The 17,939-nt window shown below is 47.1% G+C and overlaps 1 protein-coding gene across 3 annotated transcripts in view; it reads right to left on the bottom strand.

Moving 5' to 3' along the window:
- Window positions 1-17,079, bottom strand: part of LOC121285264 (protein mono-ADP-ribosyltransferase PARP12-like) — a 29,753-nt gene extending 12,674 nt beyond the window's left edge. The window contains exons 1-6 of one of the 3 annotated variants that reach the window (XM_041201652.1): window positions 16,632-17,079; window positions 14,775-14,910; window positions 12,790-13,123; window positions 10,183-10,284; window positions 8,193-8,313; window positions 2,987-3,149 (exon numbers count right to left, since the gene is read on the bottom strand). In XM_041201652.1, the coding sequence (XP_041057586.1) occupies window positions 2,987-3,149; window positions 8,193-8,313; window positions 10,183-10,284; window positions 12,790-13,123; window positions 14,775-14,910; window positions 16,632-16,969 (1,194 nt within the window). In that variant the 5' untranslated portion in view covers window positions 16,970-17,079. The remainder of the gene's footprint in view (window positions 1-2,986; window positions 3,150-8,192; window positions 8,314-10,182; window positions 10,285-12,789; window positions 13,124-14,774; window positions 14,911-16,631) is intronic. The other 2 variants (XM_041201654.1, XM_041201653.1) reach the window with 2 other exon arrangements.
- Window positions 17,080-17,939: the final 860 nt, after the last annotated feature.

Genomic DNA, 17,939 nt, shown 5'->3' with positions numbered 1-17,939 from the left:
AATTATGGGCCAATAATATGTGTGGGTCTCTGGACAATAACATGACACTGTGTATGCTTGACACGTCAAGGGATGCATGTGTATTAACATCCCCCGCCTCCCCATTTCTCCCTCTCATTTTCCAAAGCTACTGATACTTGCTTAGGACTTAGCACCAGAGTGAGCATGAGAAGGCCATCCAATTGGGGGTGTGTACACGAGTTCAGAGTGGAAATTGAAACGTCTCGGTTAAATCTGAATTTGTCTTCGACCATCCCACAATTTTACAAACATACAAATTAGGAGCAGGAGTAGGCCCTTCAAGTCTGCTCCGCCATTCAATAAGATCATGGCTGATCCGTTTGTGTTTTGAGTTCCACGTTCCCATCTACCCCCGATAACCCTTGATTCCCTTGTCTAACAAGAATTTATCTGGTTCTTTTCAGAGTGTTGACCCTTGTCCTCCTATTAGCTAGTACCACCATTAACATCCACTTTGTCCTTTAGTTTATGACATCTTTGTCAATCTCTCCTTTGCCCCCACCTATCGCTGGCCTTCTCTCCAGCTCCAGCTGGCTCCACCCCCCTTAAACAGTATAAACTTCATCACATTTTTACTTCTCTTTAGCTCTGATGAAGAGTCCGACAGACTTGAAACGTCAACTCTGTTTTTCTCTCCACAGATGTCGTTAGACCTGCTGAGTTTTTCCAGCATTTTCTGTTTTTGTTTTGGATTTCCAGCATCCGCAGTATTTTATCAGGAATCTATCCACCTCCACCTTAAAAATATTCAGTGACCCCGCCTCCTGAGGCAGAGAGTTCCAAAGTTGCATAGCCCACTGAGAGAAAAAATTTCTCCTCATCTCTGTCCTATCAGGGCAACCCCTAATTTTAAAACAGTGCCCCCTAGACCTCAACTCACCCACAAGAGGAAACATCCTTTCCACGTCCACCTTGTCAAGACCCTTCAGGATCTTATATACTTCAATCAAGTCACCCCTCACTCTTCTAAACTCCAGTGGAAACAAACCCTGTCTATCCAGCCTTTCCTCATAAGCTCATTCCAGGTATCAACCGAGTCCCCAGTTGAATTCCAAGGACAAACTACGGTGTACATCAAGCTTATGAGTTCCTTGGTCTCAATGACTTTCACCCTAATGAACCACCATCTTGGATTCTGTTTGAAGTGTCGTAAAACCAGGCAACTTCCGGCATTAATAAAAAAGTTTATAATTCCATCTGCTATTCTCTTGCTTCCATTTTTGAGACAATCTTTTAGATGCCATTTTGTTTATTTCTTTACAGGACGTGTTAAGCCCAATCTGGTTGAGATGATACAGGGGTGTTGTGTCCCTCTTTAATTTTACATCTAATGCAACCACCCATTTTTGGACGGACTTCTGTAAATTGCTTCACTGAAGCATAGGACCAGGAAGAGGCCATTCGGTCCCTTGAGACTGTTACACCATTCAATTAGATCAACGCTGATCTGCATCTTAACTCCATTTACAATCCCTACTTCTCTAACCCTTTATACCCTTGCCCAATAATAAAAAAAATTATCTCAATTTTGAAATGATTCCCCAACCTCGGCAGCTTTTTAGGGGAGACGGTTCCAGATTTCTACTCCCCTTTGTGTGAAGAAGTGATTCCTGACAAATTCCAAAGCAAGGGAATACTCAATAAATAGGAAGTTATTGAGGGAGGGGTGTTGAGGAAGTGAGAGACCTTGGAGTGCGTGTCCACAGGTCTCCGACGGTGGCAGGACAGGTGGATAAGGTGGTAAAGAAAGCATATAGAACGCTTTCCTTTACTGGATGAGGTATTGAATACAAAAGCAGGGATGAAATGGTGGAACTGTATAAAATGCTGGTTAGGCCACAGCTGGAATTTTGTGTACAGTTCTGGTCATAATTGCTCTGGGGAGAGTACAGAGGAGATTTACAAAAATGTTGCCAGGGCTTGAACATTGCAGCTATGAGGAGAGATTGGACATGCTGGGGTTGTTTTCCTTAGAACAGAGGAGGCTGAGGGGTGACCTAATTGAGGTGTACAAAATTATGAGGGGCCTAGATAGGGTAGACAGGAAAGACTTCTTTCCCCAAACTAAGGGGTCACTTACCAGGGGGCATAGGTTTAAAGTGATCAGTAGAAGGATTAGAGGGGACATGAAGAAAAGCTTTTTCACCCAGAGGGTGGTGAGTGTCTGGAATTCATTGCCTAAGTTGGTGGTTGAGGCTGAAACACTCAACTCATTGAAAAGGTACCTGGATCAGCATCTGAAGCTGTAACCTGCAAGGCTACGGACCAGGGGCTGGAAAGTGGGATTAAAATGAGCGGCTAGTTTCTTTTTTCTCTTTTTGGGTCGGCGCAGAAACGACGGGCTGAATGGCCTCTTTCTGTACCATAACTTTTCTATGGTTCTATGGTTACTGGTCCCTACCTGGATCTTACCAACCAGTTGGGGGTCTGGTCCAGATCATAACGCTACACTAACAACCTATTTAAGATAATCAGTCAAGCTTGTAATGTGGCTCATTTACACTTGCTAAAAGCAACATACATTCATACGTAGGGACCTGTTCTCTATAAACGAAAGGAAGGTGGTCAAGCCTTCCATCTTATTTGAATTACCCAGGAGCTTGGGGGGGCCTCTTGTTTCCTGTTGCTTTCACCATGGCAACGTCTCGGCCAATCAGCGTAGACTTGCCAACCGATCAGCACCGCTTTTCTCCTGCAGAATAAATTGTGATCGTTTGAAATTTGGCATTCTTGTGTTTGTCCTGATGAGCGTAAGATGAGGAGCTTCAGCAACATGTCTCTCTTTTCAGCAAGATTCAAGTTCTGTGCTACCTAAGCGACCGTTTGCAAAGTAGAGTTTCATACACCTGTAGCTTAACTTCCAATCCTTTGTGGCCCTCCTAACCTGGCAGTTCTACTCAAAACAGCTAATGTTAACTTGTGGGGGACCTGATGGAAAAGATCACAAGGAAGACTGAAGGCTCACCTGCTTCCCAAATTCAATCCACTTTCCAAATTCATCTTTCCAGTACCAAAGCCATTCGGTGGTGAGGATGTAGTGAGGAGGTTTTGTAACCGAGGAGGCTGTGGACAAGCGTCTAACCTGACTGAAGTCTTTTACCATGGCATTAAAATCAACTTGTAGAGACCTGGAATAGGAACATAACAAATGTAGGAATATATTGATAAAAACAAAAAAACTGCGGATGCTGGAAATCCAAAACAAAAACAGAATTACCTGGAAAAACTCAGCAGGTCTGACAGCATCGGCGGAGAAGAAGAGTTGAAGTTTCGAGTCCTCATGACCCTTCGACAGAACTTGAGTTTGAGTCCAAGAAAGAGTTGAAATATAAGCTGGTTTAAGGTGTGTGGGTGGGGGGTGGCGCGGAGAGAGAGAGAGAAGTGGAGGGGAATGGTGTGGTTGTAGGGACAAACAAGCAGTGATAGAAGCAGATCATCAAAAGATGTCACAAACAACAGAACGAAAGAACACATAGATGTTAAAGTTGGTGATATTATCTAAACGAATGTGCTAATTAAGAATGGATGGTAGGGCACTCAAGGTATAGCTCTAGTCGGGGTGGGGAGAGCATAAAAGATTTTAAAATATTTAAAAATAATGGAAATAGGTGGGAAAAGAAAAATCTATATAATTTATTGGAAAAAAACAAAAGGAAGGGGGAAGAAACAGAAAGGGGGGTGGGGATGGAGGAGGGAGCTCAAGACCTAAAGTTGTTGAATTCAATATTCAGTCCGGAAGGCTGTAAAGTGCCTAGTCGGAAGATGAGGTGTTGTTCCTCCAGTTTGCGTTGGGCTTCACTCGAACAATGCAGCAAGCCAAGGACAGACATGTGGGCAAGAGAGCAGGGTGGAGTGTTAAAATGGCAAGCGACAGGGAGGTTTGGGTCATTCTTGCGGACAGACCGCAGGTGTTCTGCAAAGCGGTCGCCCAGTTTACGTTTGGTCTCTCCAATGTAGAGGAGACCACATTGGGAGCAACGAATGCAGTAGACTAAGTTGGGGGAAATGCAAGTGAAATGCTGCTTCACTTGAAAGGAGTGTTTGGGCCCTTGGATGGTGAGGAGAGAGGAAGTGAAGGGGCAGGTGTTGCATCATTTGCGTGCGCATGGGGTGGTGCCATAGGAGGGGGTTGAGGAGTAGGGGGTGATGGAGGAGTGGACCAGGGGGTCCCGGAGGGAACGATCCCTACGGAATGCCGATAGGGGGGGTGAAGGGAAGATGTGTTTGGTGGTGGCATCATGCTGGAGTTGGTGGAAATGGCGGAGGATGATCCTTTGAACGCGGAGGCTGGTGGGGTGATAAGTGAGGACAAGGGGGACCCTATCATGTTTCTGGGAGGGAGGAGAAGGCATGAGGGCGGATGCGCGGGAGATGGGCCGGACACGGTTGAGGGCCCTGTCAACGACCGTGGGTGGAAAACCTCAGTTAAGGAAGAAGGAGGACATGTCAGAGGAACTGTTTTTGAAGGTAGCATCATCGGAACAGATGCGATGGAGGCGAAGGAACTGAGAGAATGGGATGGAGTCCTTACAGGAAGCGGGGTGTGAGGAGCTGTAGTCGAGGTAGCTGTGGGAGTCGGTGGGTTTGTAATGGATATTGGTGGACGGTCTATTACCAGAGATTATAGATTTTTCTTTTCCCACCTATTTCCATTATTTTTAAATATTTTAAAATCTTTTATGCTCTCCCCACCCCGACTAGAGCTATACCTTGAGTGCCCTACCATCCATTCTTAATTAGCACATTCGTTTAGATAATATCACCAACTTTAACACCTATGTGTTCTTTTGTTCTGTTGTTTGTGACATCTTTTGATGATCTGCTTCTATCACTGCTTGTTTGTCCCTACAACCACACCAACTCCCTCCACTTCTCTCTCTCTCTCTCTCCCCCCCACCACACACCTTAAACCAGCTTATATTTCAACTCTTTCTTGGACTCGAACTCAAGTTCTGTCGAAGGGTCATGAGGACTCGAAACGTCAACTCTTTTCTTCTACGCCGATGCTGTCAGACCTGCTGAGTTTTTCCAGGTAATTCTGTTTTTGTGTAGGACTATATTTATGTTGCAACAAATGTAGGAATATGTTTATGTTGTTTGCCTGTGTATGAACGTACGTCGCTTCTAGCGAGGATAAATGGGCCACATTAGGAGCTTGTCTGATTATCTTAAATTGGTTGTTAGTGTAGCTATTAGTGCACTCAGGATTGATCAGCAAGTCCTGCTCAAGTCCACCGTGGGGAGATTGGTCAAAACATCAAAAGCCAATGTCTATTTGTAAGGATTGCAATCAACAGCCTCATCGTGAATATAAGGAGGGAAATCGGTGGAGGAGACAAGAGGGATTCAAGGGAAACCCCACAGAGGCGTTTAGTAGTTCATGAGTTTCAGTCAGTTATGAGGCAGGTATACCTCCACTGCCTGCATTTCATTATGTTCTCCATTATCTACCAGGAGTTTCACAGGACAGAGCCTTACAGGACACCGGCCTCATTCTGTTTCTTATATAGTTGTTCATGGGATGTGGGGCATCACTGGCTAGGCCACACATCTAGCTGCCCTGAGGTGATGGTGGTGGGCATTTTCACTGAACCGTGGTCCTTGTAGTGATGGTGCTCCCACCATAGTGTCCGATGGGGAATTCCCGGATAGTGACCCAGTGATGACTGTCCAGCCTATTTTCTTATTTATGTGTCATCTCCGTTTCTAGCTGGTGGATCTCCCAACTTCCACTCTCTGTAAACTTCAACTCCTCAAAAACTCTGCTGCCTGCAACCTAACTCGCACCAAGCCCAGTTCACACGTCACCTCTGTAACCTCTGCGCTCACTGACCCGATCCAGCATGGGCCTCAATTTCCATTTCTCTTTTTGGCATTTCCCTCCGGAATCTCTGCGTTTCCCCAATTCCGAGCTGTTGGGCATCCTCCATTTCCCACACTCCAGCATGGACAGCCATTCCTTTGACTGCCTGGGCCCTGGAATTTTATTTCTCAACCTCTCCTCCTCTATAACCCTCTTTAAAACATGCCTCTTTGACTCAGCTTTCAGTCGCCTGTACAAATTGGTCTTACAATCAATGAAGTACTTTTGAAGTGAATTTGTGCACAGTCAGATCACATAAACAGCCGTGAGATAAATAACCAGAGAACCTGTCATTGGTGACATTAGTTGAGGGACAAATACTGGCCATAAGACTGGGGCAGCTTCCCCTGCTCTACTTTCAGATATTGCCATTTTACATCCACCTGAGAGGGCAGATGGGGGCCTCGGTTTATTGCCTCACCTGAAAGATGGCACCTCTGACAGTGCAGCACTCCCTCAGCACTGCACTGGGAGGGTCAGCCTGGATTTTGAGCTCAAGAATCAAGAGTGAGTCTTAAAGTTACAATCTTCTGACTCAGAGATGACGGTGCTACTGACTGAGCTATGAGGCTACATTGTATTGTGGAAGGTGTGATAAGATGTTGTCACCAGATCAAATGGATCTGTCCCAGTCTGCCCATTCAAGTTCTCATTCAAAACTGAATTACATCATGGCCGGAATTTTTCGGATGGTGTGGACTCCCTTCCCCGAGTGCCCCGCAGCCCTTTCACACTCCTCACTCGTGGGGAAGTCCCGCCTTAGCGAGCTGATTGGCCGGCACCTCTCCAGTCCCTGCAGCGACAGCGCTGGAGTGGACAGAAGGAGAAATGCAGGAGGACATAAGAGCCTAAATCAGGGCCCCAGAGGCCAAGGTAAGGTAAAGGGGTTCCAGGGTGGGGGTAGGAAGGCCTGGGGGCGATGGGCGGGAAGGGGGCAATCGGGGTCTCAGGGGAGAGGCCTGGTGGGGGGGTGGGGGTCGTGAGGAAGGTCCGGAGGCTACTGGACCTTAAGATGGGGGTGTCCAACTTCAGAAGGGGGGCCTTCTGATGGAGTTGCTCCCCCCGCTTCCTGCCTGAGATGTAACTCCGTTCTTTTTCAGGTTTGTCCCACAGAAGTTCAATACTCCCGCCAACCTAAAAATTGAGGCTGGGCGGGAAACGGCCCTTAAATAATTGGCCACTTAAAGGCCTCAGTTGGGGCAAGGTAAGGTAGAGGGCTCTGAGGCCTTGCCCGCCCCAGTGTAAAATTGTTGTGAGTTCGGGGTGGACAGGAACCCAGAGGGAATTCCGTTTCTTCAATATTACACTCCTGCCCCCCGACCCCTGCCTAAAACCTGCCAGTGGTGGGGGGGGGGGTAAAATTTTGGCCCATATTTTAAAACTTACGGAGGGACCAAATTAAGGATTTTTGTCTACTTAATCACAGGAATAAGAGTGGACCAGTCTGTTCCAACATTCATGAGATCATGGCTGATCTATATCTTAACTCTATCTATCCACCATGGTTCCATATCCCTTAATCCTCTTGCCTAACAAAAGTCCATCAATCTCAATTTTTAAACTTTCAATTGACTCCCAGCCTCAACAGCTTTTTAAGTCACCCATAGTTTGAAGAATTGCTTGCAGACATCACCCCTGAGTAACCTAGACCTAATTTTAAGGAGGTGCCATTGTCCCCCCATCAGAGGAGATAATTTCTCTCTATCTACCCACTTACTGAATCATCCTAAGCACCTCAATTAAATCACCCTTTAATCTTCACTCTAGGGAATACAAGCTGAGTCAATGCAACCTATCCTCATAATTTAACCCTTTTAACCCCAATATCATCCTGGTGAATCTGTGTAGCACCCACTCCAAGGCCAATCTATGCTGAGTTGTGGCGTTCAGAGCCGAACACAACACTGTAAAAGCAGTCTCACCAGAGCTTTGGCATAAGTTCAACCGCTTCATATTCCAGTTCTCCTGAGATTAAAAGCTTTCTGATATTTTTTTTTGTACCTGTGCACTTATGAACTTGGACTGCAACTCAAGAATTACACATTGAGAAATGAGACGCATTTATATAGCGCCTGTCCCTATCCTCATGACATCTCAGAGGACTGAAAACCAATGTGGTGCAGTCACTGTTATTACCTAGGCAGTAATGGTATGTGGAGGTAAAGTTAAATTAAACAAACCAAGGACTTGCTCCTGAACTGATGGATCAAATACTCTGGGTTTGCATCAAGAGTGTAACTGGGTATGCTCAGAGGTTTAAGGTGCTCTGCCAACATTAGGCTACCCTGGTTGAAACATCGGAGTGCACCTGGTCTTGTTGGGATCGCAGTAATCCTTTTCGATTTGCTCCGTGTTCAGGATATCTTTCCACGTTTCCTCATAAACCTGCCATTGATAAGGGAGCCTGGAGTGAATCCGGATACACTTATCTGCGGGGGAATCAACAGAAACCAAAAGGAGATTAGTTCATTTTTTGTGTGCTGCTGAAAGAAAAAAAAGAGGCATTTTTCGAAAAAGCTTTGTCGAAAGATGTCCCTTCCACGGACCGGACCCAAACAGCCCGTGCTTGCAAAACTCAAAACACAGTGTCCAACGTTAGATGTGATTCTGCGATTGGACAACATTTACTAAATAATCATCGGTGTGCTAAAACTTACGCTGACAACCAATTTAAGGTTGTGCAGTGTGGCACGTTGACGTGCATTGCAAGCTACATATACTAACACACGGGGCCCTGTTCTTTGCAGACAGAAAGAACATGTACACACATTGCGCCTGTATCAGCTAAACAAAATAAGTGACAGCCATTCCCTGGTTCATTCCCCAGGGCAATGTCTTGGCCAATCAGGATCAAGCTGCCTGATTTAAATTTCAAACAATGCTTGGCAGTTCACTGTCAGTCATCATCAACTGGTGCATTATTCAAGGCAACACCTCTACCAATCAGAGTCCACTTGCCAACCAGTCATCACTGTCTTCTCATACAGTATAAATATGTTGTTTCCCCCGACGCTGGTATTTTCTTGCGAATTGTCCTGTTGAGTGCAAAACGAAAAGCTTCGACAAAAAAAGTCTCTTTTTTTCAGCAATGCTGAAGTTCTGTATTACTAAACGACTGCTCCTATTTTACGCTTTAGAAAGTTTCACCAATTTTCTGGCCTCCTCCAGCAGTTCCACTACGCAACCGGACCCCTTCCCTCAAAGAGGGTTGTCCCTCTAGGTGAAAAGGGGCTTAAATTGGTCTTGGGCAAATTGTTGATATCTTAACGGCGGCCTTCTGAACACAACATCCAAAGGGTTATGGGCTTTTTAATACCAGCTTTCAGGAATCAGTCAAGAAATGCTGGACTGGTCAGAAAGCGGACTTTGATTCAAAGCGTTGACAACAAAGCATAGAGCACAAACTGTTGATCTAACTGCTTCGAAGGCTGACTGAGACAATGTACTTCCACTGAGATAAGAGGCAGAATTAAAGAAGACAGCTGGCCAGACAGACCTTGAGAGGCTGTGGGAAACTCAAACATTATAAAATTGTTTTTGCATCAGAGAGAGGAGATGGAAAGTTACTGACTGAGATGTTGGGATTTTGCCAATAGCCGAGAGATAAAAGAAGGTTGTTTGACCCTCTGGAGGAGGTGTAAAGGCAACAGCTAGCAGGGAAGGAGTCTGCCATCCTGGGAGTAAGAAGGAGCACAATTTCGCAGACAAGGGCATCATCAACCCTTTATTTAGGCATTTTACAGGCTCCTCCTTCAAGATTGCGTTACTGTTAACTTTTTATTCAATAACCGGTAGAGTAATGCATTTGAATCTTGCTGAAAAGAGAGACATGTTGCCGAAGATTTTCATCTTGCACTCAGCAGGACAAACTCAAGAATGCCAAATTTCAAATGATCACAACAATTTATACTGCAGGAGAAAAGGGTGTTGACTGGTTGGCAGGTCGACTCTGATTGGCTGAGGCATTGCCATGGAGAAAACAACACGGAACCGCGGGCTCCCCAAGCTCCTAGATATTTCAAAAAAAGGTGCAAGGCTTGAACATATTCCTTTTGCTTGCAGAGGACGTGTCCCTGAGTATGAATGTATACTGCTTCTAGCAGGTATAAATGAGCCACATTACAAAGGAGTTTCACAATTCCTTCCTGCAGTAAAATCCCAACCTGTGAGAATAGGGCTCAGGTTAGGCTGCATCAACTCAATCCATCTTTTAGGACTGGGTTTTAGCCACAAACACCGTGCATTTTACACAACGAGGATTATATTTTTTTCCCTCTTTGAAGGAGAATTTCCAGTACCTTTGAAGCTACAGTTCTTCCTGACGAAGTAGAGGCAGATCTCCTCGCTGTCCACGTCACCGCTGGTGCTGCCGGAAGATTGACGGGATCGGGGTGTCTTTTCTGTGGGTGACAGATCAAAGCACAAAGTCAAATCCTTACGTCATTTACTGAAGTGAACTGCTCCAGCCATCTTATGTTACTGTGCAGAATGCCATTACCAGCCCATGCACAAAAATTAAAACTAATTGGGACGACCATTGTTTAGTCACTTACAGCATGGGAGGCCACTCGGCCCGTCGTGCCTCTGCTGGCTCCTAGAAAGAGTTATTCAATCAGTCCCACGCACCACCCACACCCTTCCATTCTTTACCCGTAATCCGGCAAATTCTTCCATTTCACATATTAATCTACCGTAGATGTCAGCATACAAATCGATCTCGGAAGGCTCGAAAAATCCTTCCAAAAAGTGTTGACTTATACGCTGAGTATAAAAGTGAACCACTGGTGTGGGTATATGGGTGGTCGCCATTTTGAAATGCCATTGGCATCCAAAGCAAAGGGTGGCCGTGTCTTAAACTCCTGTGCTTCTTTGTAACACAGTCCATGTTGCCTGCTTGATGCCTTCTGCCTGGTTATAAGGTACTAGGAAGTAAAATATTCATTTGCGGGCTGAAATATTGAGGCTAACTATACTAATGCGACTGTAGCATGCTGAATAGCAGGGCAACTGCAAAAAAAAAGACGTGATTCTCGGGGCCAGGAAAATGGAGTTGTCTTATACGGTGGGTCAGTTTACACGCCACGATTCATGGTAATTTCCTTCTGAAGTCCCTATTGAATCTGCTTCCACCTCCCTTTCAATGTGCTCGGGTTAAGACAATTCGCCAAACCCACGACCACTACCATCTAAAAAGGACCAGGGCAGCAGACACATGGGAACACCACCACCACCTGGAAGTTCCCCTCCAAGTAACGCACCATCCTGACTTGGAAATATATCGGCCGTTCCTTCACTGTCGCTGGGTCAAAATCCTGGAACTCCCTTCCTAACAGCACTGTGGGTGTACCTACACCACATGGACTGCAGCGGCTCAAGAAGGCAGCTCACCCAGCACCTTCTCAAGGGGCAATTAGGATGGGCAATAAATGCTGGCCCAGCCAGTAACGCCCACATCCCGTGAATGAATAAAAAACAAAAATTCTCCTCGAGCTTCCCTTTGGCTTTTTTGCCAGTTATCTTAAACCTGACCTGTGACCTCTGGTTATCAACCCTCCTGCCAGTGGAAACAGTTTATCCTTATTTTCTCTATGAAACATCTCTAATAAACCTCCCCTCAACACTCTCCGCTCCCAGGAGAACAATCCCAGCTTCTCCACATTCTTTCCACATTATCTGAAGTCCCTCATCCCTGGTACCCCCCATCCTAGGAAGTCTACTCTGCATCGTCTCAACCGCTTTGACGTTCTTCCTTAAGTGTTAATTATAATTTGAATTGTCGAAACGTTGATTTTTCTGAGCACTAAATCCCCATTTTGCAGTGCTTGTAAAGTAAGAACAGGAGGAGGCCATTCAGTTCCTCATCTGCTTCACCATCCCACTCCATCATGGCTGATCTGCACATTGGCTCCATATCTGTTAATATTCCTGTCCAACAAAGAAAAATCTCAGTTTTGAAATCTTCAATTGACCTCCCTCCGCTCCCCGCACTTCCCCCCACCAAGCAGCTTTTGAGAGAGAGAGAGAGAGAGAGAGAGAGGCCGGGATTTCCTGGCCCTGCCTTGGAGGTCCATTGACTTTCAGTGGGGCTGGAAAATCCCGACCGGAATTCCTTTGCGTGGAGAAGGGCTCCCTGAGCCAGCCTGGCTTTAAGTTTAAGGTTCTGCCCTTTTGTTCTGGGGCTGCACCCTATCCCCACCTCCACCCAGCCAACCGGAGGAAATAGTTCCTCTCCTTCAATGCTGTCAAATTCTTTAACCTCAATTTGATCGCCCGTTAGCCTTCTATACTCGAGGGAAGGCAAGGATAGTCTCAACAGCCTGTTTTCATAATTTAATACTGGCTGCCCTGAGGGGAGGCAGGGGTATAGTCACTGGGCTAGTAATCCAGGGAGCCAGGGTAATGCTCTGAGGACCCGGGTTCGAATCCCACCATGGCAGGTGGTGAAATTTGAATTCAATAAAAATCTGGAATTAAAAGTCTAACGGTGACCATGAAACCATTGCCGATTGTTGTAAAAACCCATCTGGTTCACTAATGCCCCTTTAGGGAGGGAAATCTGCTGTCCTTACCCGGTCTGGCCTACATGTGACTCCAGACCCACCAGCAATGTGGTTGACTCTTGACTGCCCTCTGAACGAGGGCAATTAGGGATGGGCAATAAATGCTGGCCCAGCATGAACGAATAAAAGAAAAAGTAATTTTGGTGAATCTACACTGCACCCCTTCCAACCAGAGCTTTACACAACTCTAGCATAACTTCCACTGATTTATATTCCAGCCCCTCTTAAAGTAAAGGCTAACATCCCACTTAATTACTTCATTAACCTGCCGACCTGTCCTCTAGTTTTAATAATTGTAGCGTCTGGACTGCAGGGGGAAAAGGGCGTCTTGCCCCACTTGCTTACCCTTGCCGTCGGACGACTTGTAGTTTTTGAGGCTGTAGACGTTCTGGTATATTTGCTGCAAGCGCTGGGTCACCTCTGGGCTCAGGTTCTCGAGGGTCACCGAGCTGTTGTTGTCACGGAAACTATGGCAGCGTTTGCAGTTTGGCCCAAACTTGCAGGAGCCCTGGGCAAAGTGGAGGCAGATGTGAAGCTTGGTGCACGCCTGCCCACGGGTGCAGCCACCATAGTGACCAGGGCCTTTGTTGTAAAATGTGCAGATCTGCAACAGCAGAAATTCACAGGTCCGTGAGTCCCACACGCACACAAGCGCGTCCAACCAAAAGAGCGGCGAAAGCTGGGAGAAAACATATAGAAAAAAAAGAAACAGCAGCAATTTCCTCCCTGGACGACTGCACGCTGTTTGTGGGAGCTTACTGTGCGCAAAGCGGCCGCTGCTTTACCACAGCGGCCACGCCTCCAAAATATTTCATTGGCTGTCAAGTGCTTTTGCACATCCTGAGGTCGGGAAAGGTGCATGTTTTTCTTTCGTACGTTCCAACTGCTATCAGCGGGGAGAACATAAACCATTTAGTTACCTCACTTGGATGATTTTAGCACCAGTAAGGGTCAGTTTGAGCAGAGTGCAGGCAGCATTACTATTGTTTATCACTGGGGCAATGGTCAGGAGCAGGACCTCCCTCCCCAACTTTGGTGAAAGATTAAGTACCTCTGAGAGTGCAGCACTCCCTCAGCGCTGCAGCAAAGTGCCAGGCTGGATGTTTTGCGTCAAGTCTATGCAGTGGCAAATAAACCTGTGCTCTTTCGGTTCAGGGATAAGACTGCTACCACTGGACTGCAACGAATGCCACAGATTTGGGACTGGACCTGGGAATATTCCGGATGATATACCGAAGCGTCGCACCACACAGGCTAATGAACAAACTTTGGGAAATTTCATCCTGTAGCTTGCAAAAATTAGCAAGGAAAATTTGTGAGGGACAAGCAAATCAGAAGTGACACTCATTGGTAGCTCCATGGCAACCGGGAATGATGCCTGTTGCTCACCAGCGGTGAACTCGAGGAGGACTGGCTTGTGGGAAAATCCAACTGCTAAATTAACACTCCCCGATTACATATTAACTCTTCCCTCCGTCGATGGCAAAACGCACAGGCAGCTGCATGAGGGCCAGGATGAAGCCGGAAGGAGAAGGCCTCTGTCAGCTCAGACCACTTGCAACAACAACTTGCATTTATATAGCACTTTTAACGGAGACAAATTACACAGGGAGCTCCACAGGGATGTTATCAGACAAAATTTAACACTGAGATATTGACTATTGCTGAAAAAAGACATTTTGTCGAAGCTTTTCGTCTTACACTCATCAGGACAATCTCAAGCTTGCCAACCAATCAGCGGTCTCTTCCCACACAGTACGCAGTTGTTGCTTTCCCCTGACATTGGTATTCTTGCGATTGTCCTGATGAGTGCAAGATGAAAAGCTTCGACAAAATGTCTTTTTTCAGGAGCACTCAACTTCTGTACTACCAAATGACAATGAGGAGATATTAGGATCAGTGACGGAAAGTTTTGTCAACAAGGTAGCTTTCGAGGAGCCTCTTAAAGGAAGAGGGGTGGCGCTGTTTTGGGAGGGAATTGCAGAGCTTGGGGTCTCGGACAGCTGAAGGCATGGCCGCCCGTGGTGGAGCCAAGGAAATTGGCGGATGCACAGAAAGGCCAGAACTGAAGGAATGCCAAGATCCCGGAGGGGTGTGTGGCGAGAGGAATTTACAAAAATAGGGAGAGATTTGAACATAAGGATGAGAATTCACGGGCGAGGGAACAGGGGCTGAGCTAAGACTGACCTGAGGGCGGCCTATGTTCATCATAACTCTCCTCGGCTCTCATGTGAAGAGTTGGTGGGACAGTGCGTTCAGCAACAGTCAAGAGTTAATCAAAGCAGTGCAGCGTGTGGTTGGGGGAGGGGGGGGGGGGTCAAAGTTCCTACCTCAGGCAGCAAGGATGGATCATTCTGCAGCAGCAGTTGACAGAGTTCCAGCTCGCTCAGCATGCGAAGCTTGTTAGCAATCAGCACAGGGACATTGTGGGAAGAGTGGACGGTGTGCGAGAAGTTGCAGGTGGTCCTGAAAAAGAAACAAAAGAGGGTCATCCTGTAAAGTGCAGCACCGAGGGGGTGCTGCAGTGTTGAGGGTGCTACCTCTCTTATGGCGGTGGCCAGTACTAAAGGAGGAAGGGGCAAAGCTCCTCACTCCTCTTCCCAGTGTACTTCCCAACTAAGGGAGTGGAGGAGCCAGAGGATAGGCTCTGCTAGTCCCCATTTCATTGGACAGAGAAAGTGAGGTGATGGAACTGGTCTTTATCAGCTTGCTGTTTGTGGGATTTGCCAAGCGCAAATTGGCTGCTGCAGTTCCTCCATTACCGGCGGTGACTACATTTCAAAAAGTATTTCATCGGCTGTAAAGCATTTTAAGGCACTTTAACGGTCGCAAAACAGGCTACATCAGCGCAAATCTTTTTTAAAAACTTTTTTTTAATCCCTTTAATTTAAACCGTTCATGGCATCCGCTAAAATAGCAGGGAGGGGAGTCTCAAAAGAGCCCAGTGTGACATAGGGTGGACGCTGAGGGGATTGTTTCTGCTGGTCAGAGAATCAAAAACACGGGGGCACAGTCTCAGGATAAGGAGCTGGTCACTTAGGACTGAGACGAGGAGAAATGATTTCGCTCAAAGGGCTGTGAATCCTTGGAATTCTCTACCCCAGAGGGTTGTGGATTCTCTATCGGTGAATACATTTAAGGCTGGGATAGACAGATTTTTTGGTCTCCCAGTGGATTAAAGGATATGGGGAGCGGGTGGGAAAAGTGGAGTTTAAGCCCAAGATCAGCCACGGTTGTACTGAATGTTGGAGCAGGCTTGAGGGGCTGAATGGTCTACTCCTGCTCCTGTTTCTTGTGTTGTTTTTATAACTGGCACAGGTTATGCACTGTTGCACCACTGGGTCACATGGCCAGGCACAAAGGGGATAAATAAAGAAAAGTGGGTTTTGGATTATGTTAGAGCTAGGGAGGTGTGAGATCAGGACTGGCTGAAAGGGAGTATCAGCAATGGTGGTGGTGGGACTGGGTTCAGGGTTTAGTTAAAGAGTTTTCAATGAGTTCCGGCTTATGGAGAGTGGAAGGTGGGATAATGAGCCTGAGCAACAGAGCAGGATGATCCTGCACCCCTTACATCCTAAATCGCACCGAGTCCTGCTCACCCACAGCCCTTGCGCTTGCTGCCGACCTGAACCGGCTCCCGGTCGAGCAGCGCCTCGATTTTAAAATTTCCATTCAAATCTCGTCCAGGGCCCTGAGCCTCCCTGTCCCTGTAACCTCCCCTGGCCCCGATGACCACCACCACCCCCCCACACCACCACCTCCCCGGAGATCACCGCGCTCCTGCAATCTCTGGCCTCTTGCCCCACCCCACCCCACCAAGGGCACATCGGCACCGTTGGCATTCACACCTTCAGCTGCCTGGGGGACGGTAAGTTCTGGAATCCCCTCCCTACCCCTCTCCTCTCTCAACTCTCCTCCTTTAGACGTTCCTTAAAACCGCGAGGGGCAGGTAACCCAAAAGCTTGGTCAAAGAGGTCCTTATGTGGCCCAGACTCAAAATGTTGCCTCTTAACAACTCCTCTGACGCTTTGGGCGCTATGTGAATGGAAACTCCCTTCCTCCTCTGATGGAAGAAGGGCCAGCCTTGTTGAATTTGGGTAGCCCAATCTCCTTCGCTTGTGTGGGTGCGGGTGGTGGGTGGTGAACAACACCACAACACAAAGAGGTTGACTCCGTTTCCTTCTTACCTTCCCTTGGAGAATTTGCAGTTCCCCAGGAGGAAGAATTTGCAGAGGTGGAGCTGACCACAGGAGCCGTCGCAGTCCTTCTTGAGGAAGTCCTTGCAGAGCCTGAGCGAGGTGCTGGCAATCAGCTGGCTGTCCTCGGGCAGCTCCGGCGATGTGGAGCTCCCCTTGCCCGGCAGGATGGCGAAGCACTGGTCATTTCTCCGGAGCAGCCGGCACAGCTCCCTGCCAGAGATCTGGAAATACTGGCAGATCTTCCTCCTGAAGGAGCTGTACTCCAGAGAACCCCCGTGGGAGCACAGCTCCTTCAGACCATAATCTCGGATCCTGTCCAGGGCCATCGCTTCGTCCCGAGTTCAACCAGGAAAATGTTTTATCTCCCCCCCCCTCTCTCTCTCTTGATCCGTCCTCTTATCGATCCAGGAAATGAAACTGAAACTTTGAGCTCAGCCTTGGTCTCTTCTCTCGCTGATTGGCTGCTCTCTCTCTCTCTCTCTCGAGGTCAGGACATGAATAGACACAAAAGGGAGGGAGAGAGACAGAGAAAGAGAGGGAGAAACATAGAAGAAACTTATTTACTGAGAGGGACACGGAAAGAGAAGACTCCAGAGAGAGACTGTTACAGAGAGAGGAAGAGACTCAGAGAGAGAGGAAGAGACTCAGAGAGAGAGACTCAGAGAGGAGACTGTTACAGACAGAGACTCAGAGAGAGGAGACTGTTACAGACAGAGAGAGGGACTGAGAGAGAGGAGACTTATGGAGAGAGAGAGACTCGGGGAGAGAGATAGAGAGAGTGAGAGACTCGGAGAGAAGGGAACTTTATGTTACACATAGAGACCAGTTCAGATACACATGGAGAGGCCTTGCTGTACTCAGAAAATAAATCACTGCTTCAGAGAGAAACTTATGCACAAAGGATGACTCATACAGATACTTTCAGTGAGAGAATGCGAGAAAAACACACAGAAAGACACACGACATACTGGAGGGAGTGTCTAAAGGTTCACTAGACTGATCCCCAGGATGAGGGCGTTGGCCTGTGAGGAGGGATTAGCGTTGCCGACCCTCCAGGATTGGCCTGGAGTCTCCAGGAATTGAAGATCGGTCTCCAGGACACTGCTGTGTGCAACCCTGGGAGAAAAATCATCCAGACATTAAAAAATGATAGCTTTTAAAAAAATTATTTTTTGAACATTTCTCTTCACCAGATATAAAATTATTGGAAATGTGTTGGCCGACTAATGTCTGGAGTGTGGGGGCAGGTCATGTGACAAAACCTCCAGGAATATATTTAATTGCAGTTGGCAACGC

Source organism: Carcharodon carcharias, chromosome 12 (genome assembly GCF_017639515.1).
Source record: "Carcharodon carcharias isolate sCarCar2 chromosome 12, sCarCar2.pri, whole genome shotgun sequence".
NCBI lineage: Eukaryota > Metazoa > Chordata > Chondrichthyes > Lamniformes > Lamnidae > Carcharodon > Carcharodon carcharias.
This window is presented reverse-complemented; position numbering and strand designations above follow the sequence as displayed.